Source organism: Mustela erminea, chromosome 5 (assembly GCF_009829155.1).
Source record: "Mustela erminea isolate mMusErm1 chromosome 5, mMusErm1.Pri, whole genome shotgun sequence".
Lineage (NCBI taxonomy): Eukaryota > Metazoa > Chordata > Mammalia > Carnivora > Mustelidae > Mustela > Mustela erminea.
This window is the reverse complement of record NC_045618.1, coordinates 110015502-110028411: the sequence shown is the minus strand read 5'-3', so window position 1 is coordinate 110028411 and position 12910 is coordinate 110015502. Positions and strand designations below refer to the sequence as shown.

At 39.4% G+C, this 12910-nt stretch overlaps 1 protein-coding gene across 1 annotated transcript in view; it reads left to right on the top strand.

The window, feature by feature from the left end:
* KCNH5 (potassium voltage-gated channel subfamily H member 5) overlaps positions 1-11673 on the top strand; it is a 304115-nt gene extending 292442 nt beyond the window's left edge. The window contains exon 11 of the mRNA XM_032344425.1: positions 9284-11673. Coding sequence (XP_032200316.1) covers positions 9284-10231 — 948 coding nt within the window. The 3' untranslated portion in view covers positions 10232-11673. The remainder of the gene's footprint in view (positions 1-9283) is intronic.
* Positions 11674-12910: the final 1237 nt, after the last annotated feature.

Sequence of the window (12910 nt, the reverse complement as noted above, 5' to 3'; positions counted from 1 at the left end):
AGTTCAGTACACATTCAAATTATTCAATTTTGATATCGCTTTTATGATCAAATGTCCTACTTTTGAAATGGAAAGCTCAGTTGGCCATGTTCCCCGTTAAGTTTAAGAAGCTTTTATCATTTAAATAAATTAAACCTTCCAGCATGGGTTCCACAGAACATAATGAAGCACAGAGAAGAAAAGCTTAAATGAAATAAACCTCTTTGCTGATAGAAACAGAACAGGCTATTGTTCATTCTACCAATAAATGTGTGGCTGGAGTCATAGTCTGATTCATGATTTTTCTTTTTTTTAATTTTGTCCTTAATTTTTGTGGTATTCATCAGCAATTTGATTTGCCATTGGACAAAAGATAGACATAGAGTACATCAAGTGCAAAGGTTCTAGGTTATTAATGCAGAGGGAAAAAACCCCAAATATTAGAGTTTTAGAAGTTGATTTAATACCATGTGGGGAATCATGGATTTACATATTTTTCTTTTACATTGTTTAATTCATGTGTTAGATGAATACTAAGATCTTTCACATTTTCTACAATGATTTCTTTGGGGAAATTAAAATTTTTTTCTAGAGAAAATTATCATTTCTACGTAATAATTGGGTAAAATTAATCTATATAACTTATGTATTCATTTAGCAGGAAATGTTTTCCTTTCTGTATGACACATTGCCCACACAGGAAATCAGCTGAATTATGAAAATGCTTATCATTTGTAGATCTTTCAATTGTCAAAGACTAGTAGGTAAAATTTTTTAAAAATTTAAATAAAAACATGCTCTTTTTAAAGGGCTTACCCAGATAAAATTGATCCATCTTTCCCTTCTGTTATTAAGTTGAACCATTTTATTATATACATAATTAAAATGTTAAAGGTAAAAAGCACTTCTTAGAAGGAAGGATCAGCAGAATATATTTGAAAAGGCCCATGCTTGTAATCGTAATGTGGAATAATTACCATGCTATTTTATGATGAAATGTAGTCTCCTTAGTAATGAAAATGCATTGTTATTTAAATTTGGAGTTTAGGGTCATAAAGTTATCTTTAAAATTATGACAACTTATAGAAAGGGCCTATGACATTTAATGTTTTTGAAAAACAGTGAGTTATTTCCATCAGGCACCCCTGCTGTTTTGTGTTATTTATCTACAATGCATTCTTTATAATTTAAGACAGAACAAAAAGCTATCATCCTTTACAGATATGACATGGTTCAACTTGTGGTGGTACCTCTGTGGATAATTAGTCTTTAAACTTGTAATCATGATAAAATCATCTCTCTCTTTTTTTTTAAATAAAGATTTTTATTTATTTATTTGACAGAGACACAGTGAGAGAGGGAACACAAGCAGGGCGAGTAGGAGAGGGAGAAGCAGGCCTCCCGCCTAGCAGGGAACCTGATGCGGGGCTCAGACCCAGGACCCTGGGATCATGACCTGAGCCAAAGGCAGAGGCTTAACGACTGAGCCACCCAGGCGCCCCTCATCTCTTCATTTTTTTAAAAATTTTCAGTGCCTGAAAAAAAGTGTGGCATTGTCACCAACTAGAAAATAAGTTCTTAGACATTATTGCAGCCTTACAGTGGAATCAGAGATAGGTTCTCATTCAAGTTCTTCAGTGATTTGTGGGTCAAAGGTTTGAATGTGATTATACTGAGACAGCATTTGTTAACTATCTACTTGTGCCCAGCAGTGGGCTAGGTGCTGAGGATGCCAGGAGGTAGATGATGTTGTGTTTGTCTCCAAGTGAGGAAATAAGAGTAGACATTCATGATCAATTACAAGAATATAGATATCATTGACTCATTGTTTAGGAACTGAAAAATAATGTGTAAAAAGCAGAAAATCTTCCCATTTGTAGTAATTTTTATTCATAGAACTATCACAAATATACTTCGCTGAATGTATGAGGATTTTATTGGTGAATAACATTTACTTATTGAGGACCTTCAGTGTAACACTGTTGGAGAGTCTAGAGATATAGCACGTAGTAAAAGAGACAAAAATCTCTGCCCCCATAAACAAGTGCATTATGTAGTAGTGGGATCAAGAATGGTATTAGAGTCCAGGGAAGACTATACCTTTTGACCCACCCTGCCCTGTTTTTCGTAAAGCCAGGGTATTTAATGTAAGTAGAAGCAAGTTAAAAGAAAACACAAAAGCTACCTTGAAGAGAGCAAGATGCTACAAAATGCAGCATGTATTTTAAAGGCTTTGCCTTTGAGAATAGGATGGCTTAGAAGTTGCCTCTTCTAACACCCTCCCCAGCAAGCACAGAGCTGTGGTCCTTTAAGTCACTGCTTTCAGGGTTGGTGCACCATGGCAAATGTTCTGTGAAGGGTTATCTATTGGGTATGAAACTGCTACATCATTCCCTACTTTACCCACTCAACTACCTATATCTTTGTGGGTCCAGGAGGAAGTGTTAGAATTACCTTACAGAGCTGCAGTAGAGTGTAATGGTTGCACTACTTGCAACTGGACTTCTTGGATTTATCCCGGCCACTGACTCCTTGGGTGATCTGGGGCAAACCACCAAATCGACTCTCCGTGCCTCAGTTTGCTCTTTGAAACTTGAGAATAATAGGACCTATATCAAAGAGCAGTTATGAGAGTTAAAGGAGGTAATACACGTGTGGAAGTGCCCTTTGCTATATGCAAACTTTTAGTAACTTTTTTTTTAAAGATTTTATTTATTTGACAGACAGAGACCACAAGTAGGCAGAGAGGCAGGCAGAGAGAGAGGAGGAAGCAGGCTCCCCGCTGAGCAGAGAGCCCAACGTGGGGCTCGATCCCAGGACCCTGGGATCATGCCCTGAGCCGAAGGCAGAGGCTTTAACCCACTGAGCCACCCAGGCGCCCCTTAGTAACTATTTTTTAATAAGTCCTACATTACATTCTACAGCCAAAAGAAAGAGTAAATTTCACCTCATTCAGTAAACTCCATCTAACCCAGTCATTTTTATAAAGTTGCCTCTGGCTTAAAAGCTTGGTTATGGTAAATAGTTGGCCAAAGCCAAGTATTATTGTTTTCACCTGGGCTCCAGGTCAAATTCTGTAGCTTGGGTAGGAAATTTCCTCATGACTCTCTCTTCCCAGCCCTCTCTCTCTGCACCTGGTTCTGCTTTCACTGGGCTCCTGATTGCCTAAGGGCCCACTACTAAGGGGAGGGGTGGGGGTCCACTTCACACCCAGGGCTTGTCTGTGAGACCTGGAGGGCTTGTGGTAACTCCTCAGAGCCTTGGCCTTTGAGCTGGCTGCACCAGTGACTGGGCTGATTTACTGTGTGCATATTTATTGGTCTGAAAGGCCCTGGCAGCAGGTGTCCTACAGAGTGTAGTGACTTCTCCCCCTTCTTGAAGTACCTTTGCCTCATCTTGCTTCCGGGGGCTGAAATCACAATTGTCTACCTTCTGTAGTTCCTGGACCCGTGGGGACCCTAACCATGCCCCTCCAGGCACACAAGAAGTATGGGTAGACATGAGGAGGTGAACCTTTCCCCTCCTCATAAAAGAGGGTTTATGCTTTTTTTAAAGCAGGCTTTGTTGGCTCTGGAGAGTAAACTCATGGGTCCTGCTCTCTGCAAAGTCCAGATGAGAAGTCAGGGCCTGTCTCAATGTGTGTAAGTACCCCTCAAGCTCCAGGGGCTAAGTCTAGCTCCACCTCATCTCCTATCCCCCTGGAGTGGGGAGATGGAGAGAAAGGAACAATGTGCAGCACTTAGGATTCTGATATCCCAAATCTCTTTTCTTTCTTAATTCCTTTTTTATCTTCATGGTGGCCAAATATGCCATATGCCAGCCCAGTTCTATCTCATTTGTCCCCTGATGCAGACTGGCCTCCTGGTTTTGGGACAGGACTTCTTTGTACTAGGTGGTTTGGCGTTTGGGGTCTCGGTTTTCAGCTTAATAATAGCAGTCCAGACACCTTTGTTTGCTCTTGGTTTGTGGGAGGGGCCAGATGGTGGCCAGGGAAACTGCAGAAGGCTTCTTTTATTGCTGTTTTACATGGGCTTAAATCACTAAACATTCTGAACTTGCTAAGCACACAATAATTATAAGCAGTCATTAGCCATGATATTGAAATTTTAAAGCATAATGCTCTTGGCTAAGATGCCAACAAATATTCAGTTCTAGGGACACCAAATATTTCAATATAATTTCTAAAAACTGTGAACTTCACATAGTAGTACGCATGGATACTACAGAGATGGTAATATTTTTGTCTATTATATACCAGTAGCGTTGAAACAGATCCTTTTATCGTAAATGTAAGGCAGCTCTCAGTTACTACATCACACTAAGGCTGTATATATCCAAGGCTAAGGAGCTACCTTTAAAAAAACAAAAAGGTGAGTTGAGTGGGAAGGAGGATGTGGCCAGTTATTTGTCCCCTCATGTCAGTTTCTAAAACCAAACTGAGTACCTTTTCAAAGAAGAGGAATGGAAAAGGAATATGGTATCTGTGTTCATGTTTGAATCTAATATTGTGAAGGCTCAGTATAAGCTCTGTTTACTTAGGAAGCATGAGGAACATGTCAACCCTTTGAAAAATTATGCTGGAACTTTGATGTCAGACTGTCAGGTAAGTATTACATGATTTAAAAGATCCAATTTTGGGATACCTGGGTGGCTCAGTCTGTTAAGCATCTGCCTTCAGCTCAAGTTATGATCCCAGGGTCCTGGGATAGAGCCCCATGTTGGGTTCCCTGCTTAGTGGGGAGCCTGCTTCTCACCCTCCCACTCCCCCTGCTTGTGCCTGCTCTCTCTCTGTCAAATAGATAAGTAAAATTCTTACAAAATAATCCAATTTCATGTGCCACTAGAGAGGAAAAAATATGCTGGTCTTTACAGACATTTATTGAATTTAGAGAATATTTATTTTAAAATACATATCATTACCACTTAATAAGCTATGTTTAGTGCATCAGTCTCAATTTAGAAAGTGTGCTCTTAGAGGATTGCTATCTCCCTGACTTTTCTGTTAAGTGACCATCACTAGTATTGGTTTCTAGTATAAACTTGATGTTTGTAACGTTACTCTGGAAGCTATTGAATCCTCAAGAGGTGCTGGAGATGGTTTCAAATAGAAAGTATCTTATGAGAGTTCAATGGAGAGAACCAAAATATTTTAAGTGTCTCTTATATGCTATGCACTTGCCATATATCTCTAATCTAACCAATAAATTAATGAGAGAGGGTGATGAAGTAATTTTGCCAGCCTCAGAAAATTGTGATTCTTTTTTTTTTAAATCCATCTTTTTTTTTTTTTTAGATTTTTTAAATTTATTTGACACAGAGAGATCACAAGCAGAGAGGCAGGCAGAGAGAGAGGAGGAAGCAGGCTCCCCGCTGAGCAGAGAGCCTGATGCGGGACTCGATCCCAGGACCCTGAGACCGTGACCTGAGCCGAACGCAGCAGCCCAACCCACTGAGCCACCCAGGCGCCCAGCCCCTGAAATTTTTAATTTTTCAGTGTTCCAAGATTCACTGTCCATGCACCACACCCACTGTTCATGCAATATGTGCCCTGCTTAATACCCACCACCAGGCTCGCCCACCCACCCATCCCTCTCCCCTCCAAAACCCTGTCTGTTTCTCAGAGTCCACAGTCTCTCATGCTTCATCTTCCCCTCTGATTTACCCCAATTCTCTTTTCCTTTCTTTTTCCTAATGTTCTCCATGTTACTCCCTATGCTCCACAAATGAGTGAAACTATATCATAATTGACTTTCTCTGCTTGACTTATTTCACTCAGCATAATATCCTCCAGTCCTGTCCATGTTGATACAAAAGTTGGGTATTTGTCCCTTCTGATGGCTGAGTAATATTCCATTGTATATATGGACCATATCTTCTTTATCCATTCGTCTGTTGAAGGGCATCTTTGCTCTTTCCACAGTTTGGTGGCCATTGCTGCTGTGACGATTGGGGTACAGATGGCCCTTCTTTTCACGACATCTGTATCTTTGGGGTACACAGTAATGCAATTGCAGGGTCAAAGGGTAGCTCTATTTTTAATTTCTTAAGGAATCTCCACACTGTTTTCCAAAGTGGCCACCCCAACTTACATTCCCACCAACAGTGTAAGAGGGTTCCCCTTTCTCCACATCCTTTCTCCACAACACTTGTTGTTTCCTGTCCTGTTAATTTTGGCCATTCTACCTGGTATAAGGTGGTATCTCAGTGTGGTTTTGATTTGAATTTCGCTGATGGGTAATGATGATGAACATTTTTTCATGTGTCTGTTAGCCATCTGTATGTCTTCTTTGGAGAAGCATCTTTTCATGTCTTCTGCCCATTTTTTGATGTGCTTATCTGTTTTGTGTGTGTTGAGCTTGAGGAGTTCTTTATGGAACATAACGTGAAGCCCCAGCTTTGTTATTCTTCTTCAACATTTCCTTTGTGATTTAGGTTTTTTTCTAATTCCATACAAATTTTAGGGTTGTTTGTTCCAGTACTTTGAAAAATGCCAGTGGAATTTTGATCGGGATGGCACTGAAAGTACAGATTGCTCTGGGCAGTATAGACATTTTAACAATGTTTATTCTTCTGATCCATGAGCATGGAATGCTTTTCCATCTTTTTATATCTTCAATTTCTTTCATGAGCGTTCTGTAGTTCCTCAAGTATAGATTCTTTACCTCTTTGGTTAGGTTTATTTCAAGGTATCTTATGGTTCTTGGTGCTATAGTGAATAGAATCGATTCTCTAATTTCCCTTTCTATATTTTCATTATTAATGTATAAGAAAGCAACTGATTTCTGTGCACTGATTTTGTATTCTGCCACATTACTGAATTGCTGTATGAGTTCTAGTAATTTGGGGGGTAGAGTTTTTGGGTTTTTCATATTAAAGTATGTCATTTGCAAAGAGAAGAGTTTGACTTCTTCTTTGCTAACTTGAATACCTTTTATTTCTTTGTGTTTTCTGATAGCTGTTGCTAGGACTTTCAATGTTGAACAACAGTGACAAGAGTGGGCATCCTTGTTGTGTTCCTGATCTCAATGGGAAGGCTGTCAGCTTTTCCCCATGAGAATGATATTCGCTTTGGGTTCTTCTTTTTTTTTTTTAAAGATTTTATGTATTTATTTGACAGAGAGAAATCACAAGTAGATGGAGAGGCAGGCAGAGAGAGAGAGGGAAGCAGGCTCCCTGCTGAGCAGAGAGCCCGATGCGGGACTTGATCCCAGGACCCTGAGATCATGACCTGAGCCGAAGGCAGCGGCTTAACCCACTGAGCCACCCAGGCGCCCGGGTTCTTCTTATATTTTATGAAGATGAGGAATGTTCCCTCTATCCCTATACTTTGAAGAGTTTTAACCAGGAACAGATGCTTTTTCTGCATCATTCGAGAGGACCATGTTGTTCTTCTCTCATTGATTTGTTCTATCACATTGATTGATTTGCGAATGTTGAACGACCCTTGCATCCCATGGATAAATCCCACTTGGTCATGGTGGATAATCTTTCTTTCTTTCTTTCTTTCTTTATTTATTTATTTATTATATATTTTTAAAGATTTTATTTATTTATTTATGTATTTATTTAATTTTTTTAAAGATTTTATTTATTTTGACAGAGAGAAATCACAAGTAGATGGAGAGGCAGGCAGAGAGAGAGGGGGAAGCAGGCTCCCTGCTGAGCAGAGAGCCCGATGCGGGACTCGATCCCAGGACCTGAGATCATGACCTGAGCCGAAGGCAGCGGCTTAACCCACTGAGCCACCCAGGCGCCCGTGGATAATCTTTTTTAATGTACTGTTGGATCCTGTTAGCTAGGATCTTGTTGAGAATCTTGGCATCCATATTCATCAGGGATTTTGGTCTGAAATTCTCCTTTTTGATGGGGTCTTTGCCTGGTTCAGGGATCAAGGTAATGCTGGTTTCATAGAAAGAGTCTGAAAGACAAATATCATATGGTTTCATTCATATGTGGAATTTAAAAAACAAAACAAATGAGCAAAGGGAAAAGAAAGAGAGAGTGAAACCAGGAAATAGACTCTTAACTGTAGAGAAGAAACTCATGGTTGCCAGAGGAGAGGTAGGTGGGGAATGGGGGAAACAGGTGATGGGGATTAAGAAGTGCACTTGTCGAGATGGGCGCTGGGTAATGTATGGAGTGTGTTGAATCACTAGGTTGAACAGAACATTGTATGTTAATTCTGGAAGTAAAAAACTTTGTTAAAAAAACTTATGGAAATATGCACAGAAAACTATTAATACTGAAATCTGAGTGGGAGAAACACTTTATACTGAAATTGTTTATAATATTTCAAAAGATAAGAAGAATCTTTAAGTAGGTTGGAATAATGATGAGAGAAAAAATTAATGCTAACAGTAAAAAAATTTTAAGGAATATTGAAATTTGAAGAGTCCAATCTCCCACCCCGTGATAGTATTACATGGACAACACACTTACTTCTATTGGGATATTTTAGTGGTGTGAAGTTCATCAGTTTTCAAGGCTCTTTATTCAATAAAGAGCAGCTTAAAATGAAGTATATTTTGAGCTGGTATTTATCTCTCAGGAACTTTTACTTACAGATCCTAGTTCTGTACACCTAAATAAATGTAATCCCTCCCCCCACCCATCACAGGTGCTATGTTAGTAAACCGTGTAACATTTTGGTACTTTTATAGCCTGGAACTCATAATTTAACCCCTAAGCAGGGGACGTTATTAAAAAAGATACTGAATATATTGGTATATAAAAGGAAAACATACAAAAAATAGAGATGCAAGGAAATTTAATGTTTTCCTTACACATATACGCATACACATATATACTAACATATGCATTTGTATGTTTTCTATTAAATGAGAACATAAACTAGAAAGCAAGTACCTCTCTAACTGGGTGGTGGGTATTAAGTAAGGGACTTGATGGAATGAGCACTGAGTGTTAAAAGCAGGTAATGAATCACTAAATTCTACCTCTGAAACTAATAATACACTATATGTCAACTACATTGAATTTAAATTAAAAAAATTTAAATGAAAGAAAAAAAGAAAGCAAGTACCTCTCTTCAGCTCTCTCTCCATTACATTCCCCTTCCTGTATGCAAGAGAGTAGGATGACATAAGCTAAGTCGGTGCTCCTATGGTGAGTTCTCAGTATACTGCATCCATTAAATGGCACTGAGGTATTTTTTCCCTTCCGAAGTGATCTTACCTTGCGTTTGAGGGTTTCCTTAGTAAAACAAAGTTTATCCAGCATCCTGTCACACGATTAGCAGTCCATCTAGGTTTATAATCACATTCTGAACATCTCTCCCCCTCCACAGATCATTTTCCGAAAAATCAGTGACGTGAAGAAAGAGGAAGAGGAGCGCCTCAGGCAGAAGAACGAGGTCACCCTCAGCATCCCCGTGGACCACCCGGTCCGAAAGCTCTTCCAGAAGTTCAAGCAGCAGAAGGAGCTGCGGAATCAGGGGTCCACCCAGAGCGACCCCGAGCGGAACCAGGTTCAGGTAGAAAGCCGCTCCTTACAGAATGGAGCCTCCATCACGGGCACCAGTGTGGTCACTGTGTCGCAGATCACGCCCATCCAGACGTCTCTGGCTTACGTGAAAACCAGCGAGTCCCTCAAGCAAAACAACCGTGAGGCCATGGAACTCAAGCCCAATGGCGGTGCTGACCCCAAATGCCTCAAAGTCAACAGCCCGATCAGGATGAAGAACGGAAATGGGAGGGGATGGCTGCGACTCAAGAATACCATGGGGGCGCACGAGGAGAAAAAGGAAGACTGGAATAATGTCACGAAAGCCGAGTCCATGGGGCTACTGTCAGAGGACCCCAAGGGCAGCGATTCGGAGAACAGCGTTACCAAAAACCCATTAAGGAAAACAGATTCTTGTGACAGTGGGATTACAAAAAGTGACCTTCGTCTGGATAAGGCCGGAGAGGCCCGGAGTCCGCTGGAGCACAGCCCGATTCAGGCTGACGCCAAGCACCCCTTTTATCCCATCCCAGAGCAGGCCTTACAAACCACACTGCAGGAAGTCAAGCATGAACTCAAAGAGGACATTCAGCTGCTAAGCTGCAGAATGACTGCCCTGGAAAAGCAGGTGGCAGAAATTTTAAAAATACTCTCTGAAAAAAGCGTGCCCCAGACCTCTTCTCCCAAATCCCAAATGCCACTCCAAGTACCTCCCCAGATACCATGTCAGGATATTTTTAGTGTTTCAAGGCCTGAGTCACCTGAATCTGACAAAGATGAAATCCACTTTTAATAAATATATCTACACATATATATTTGTTAATATATTAAAAACAGTATATACATCTATATACATATGTGTGTATATACCGTATATACATCTATATATTTTCACTTGCTTTCAATATGATGAACACACTATGGATTTTGATATGTAAATACTGCATGTCCAGCTGGATTCTGGCCTGCCAAAGAAGATGATTATTTAAAACATAGATATTGCTTGTATATTATGCAGTTGACTGCATGCACACTTTACATTTATTTATAATCTCTATTCTAATACAAAAAAAGTATGATTTTTGTTAACCAAGGCAATGTAACATTTGAAGAATCAGGGTCCAACCTGCCAATGTTGCCATGACAAATTTGATCTCAGGCTGAGTATATCGAGCTGTCATTTTCTCACTATTCTGTTAAGTTAAAATTAGAGATTAATGCCAAGGGAGGGTTCAACCTTTTAGACTGTTGGTACCATTTTATAATCTCTTTTCATAGGATATTTTTCTGTAACTTAGTGTTAGGTTATTTTCCCCAACAGGCAGTGTTTGCTCCATCTAAATGACTGTTTTGTTGCCTAAATCAGATAGCAGTGTGGGATATTGAGAACGTATTGCTATGAGTTTTGTGCATGAATTGCATTTTTGCTCAACTATACCTCTCCTTTTTAAACACTGTACTTAGATAGTAATCATTTACTCTTATGTAAGGAAATCCCTACTCCCTCCGTCTTGGAGAACAGCTGCCATCTTAGCTGATTTTATCAACCCCATAAATATGGAACTATTAATATAGTGTATATTATAATAGAAAAACTGCACCACAGGGTAAAAGGGCCTTTTAACAATTCACATTAGTGATGCTGGTTTTTCAGATGTGATGAATGTTCTAAATTTGTGTTTCTAAAACTTGTTCAAAGGTGAGGTTGAAAGGCTCTTGGCAAAGAAACAAAACACATTTGAGTAATCGTATCAAAATCGTAACTATAATGATATAAATAAAAATGAATGTAAACAGATAGTTTTTGTAGCATATCTGTAACTTAGGGTGAAACACAGGTACAGAACCGTTCACACATGATTCTTAACAATGTTTATAGGGATAACACATCAAACATGGTTAGGAAAAAACCTAAGAAGTAGATGTTAAGTTGCTCAGTTCAGATAACTGCTTTTCTATAATTTTATTCTGGTTACAATTTTCTAAAGCTTTTTTGCACACAGTTCTACTGTAGAACTTCTGCTGAATTGCTACACTAGACTACTGTGGCTCAGGCAGATCTATTTATGAAAGGAGGGTACTAAAGACTGAATTTCAGAGTCTTTTGAGTCCTAAATCCTCTTCTTAGAAAGTGCCTATAATCAACTAAAAAAAAAAAAAAAAAGTAACAAACACTTGTGTATAGTTAGTCCCTTAAATGGTATGTATTGAGAATAAAATACATGTTCATTTGTAAGAACCCAGAAAAGTTTCTTTCTTTTGACCAAAGTATATTTTGTGAAGTTGATCAAAGAGGCATAATTTTAAACTGGTGCGTGCATGTTTAAGTTTGCATCAAGTTGAAAATAGACTCCGGTAATTTGTACATTATCGGACCATCTGTACATATATGTTAACAACATACACAACATGATAGCAAGATCAAAGGAGATTTTTTGACCTACCGTTGCCATTTTTATGAGCTTTTCTTACTGTGTCCCAGCATCCCCAAACAAAACCACCAGAACTGAAAGACAAGTTACCGCAATCAGACTGGAGAAGTGCAGAACACAGCAATTTACAAAAACAATTGGTATTTTAGAATTTCTACTAGAGCTTCTTCACATGCCCACAAGATGTGCCTCTAAAATCCAGGAGTCTCAGAACAGATAGAATGTGCCATGGGTTCCATTTCCCCTTCTTTGTGCCCACAACTTCCATTACTCAGCATGGAAATTTCCAGGGAAGCATGTCTCCATGCTATGCTACCTACCAACCAACATCGACCTACCACAGGCACAAGAAAATCTGGCCCTCACAGTATAAGGAATCAGCCTTGAAACTGAGACTTAGGTTGCTTCCATGGTGAGGATGGTACTTTTTTCTGGACCTCTGACATTTATTGAATTTCAGGGTATTTTTCTATTTAATGGTGTATGAGACAAGCTTGGTTAAGCTTTTAAAGGTAAAATGAATGGTAAAAATAATCTGCATACAGAAATGGTCAGTCTAACTTTAGCCACATGCTTCAAAAAATAACCATTGGTGTAAAGCTGTGTCAGAACGACTAAAACAGCAGGGCAATCTGATGTTGCAATCCACACCTTTGCTCATGAGTGCTGCAAATATTGGCTGTGTTCTGCCATTGACTCAATTGACCTACAATATTATTGTTCATATACATGAGCAAGAAACATGGTTTTGAACTCCCCCAGGTTGTCCTCAAGGAGGGAAAAGTATCAATTGCTTATTTATGGTGCAGTTATCACACTATTCTTTTCCAGTCACCTGTGTTCCTATGTGCATGACATGACGAGGTGCTGAAGGCAGTCTACTGTTCTCAGCAGAAATGCATGTGTTCAGCATCACTGTATATAGAGTAGTCTTTTAGGTTCCCAGATTCTACAATTCTTACCAGTTGAACTTACCCGGATTTGAGTGAAGGGTGAACACTTGCTTTAATACATGCAATAATGATACAGTGCTGTTCTGT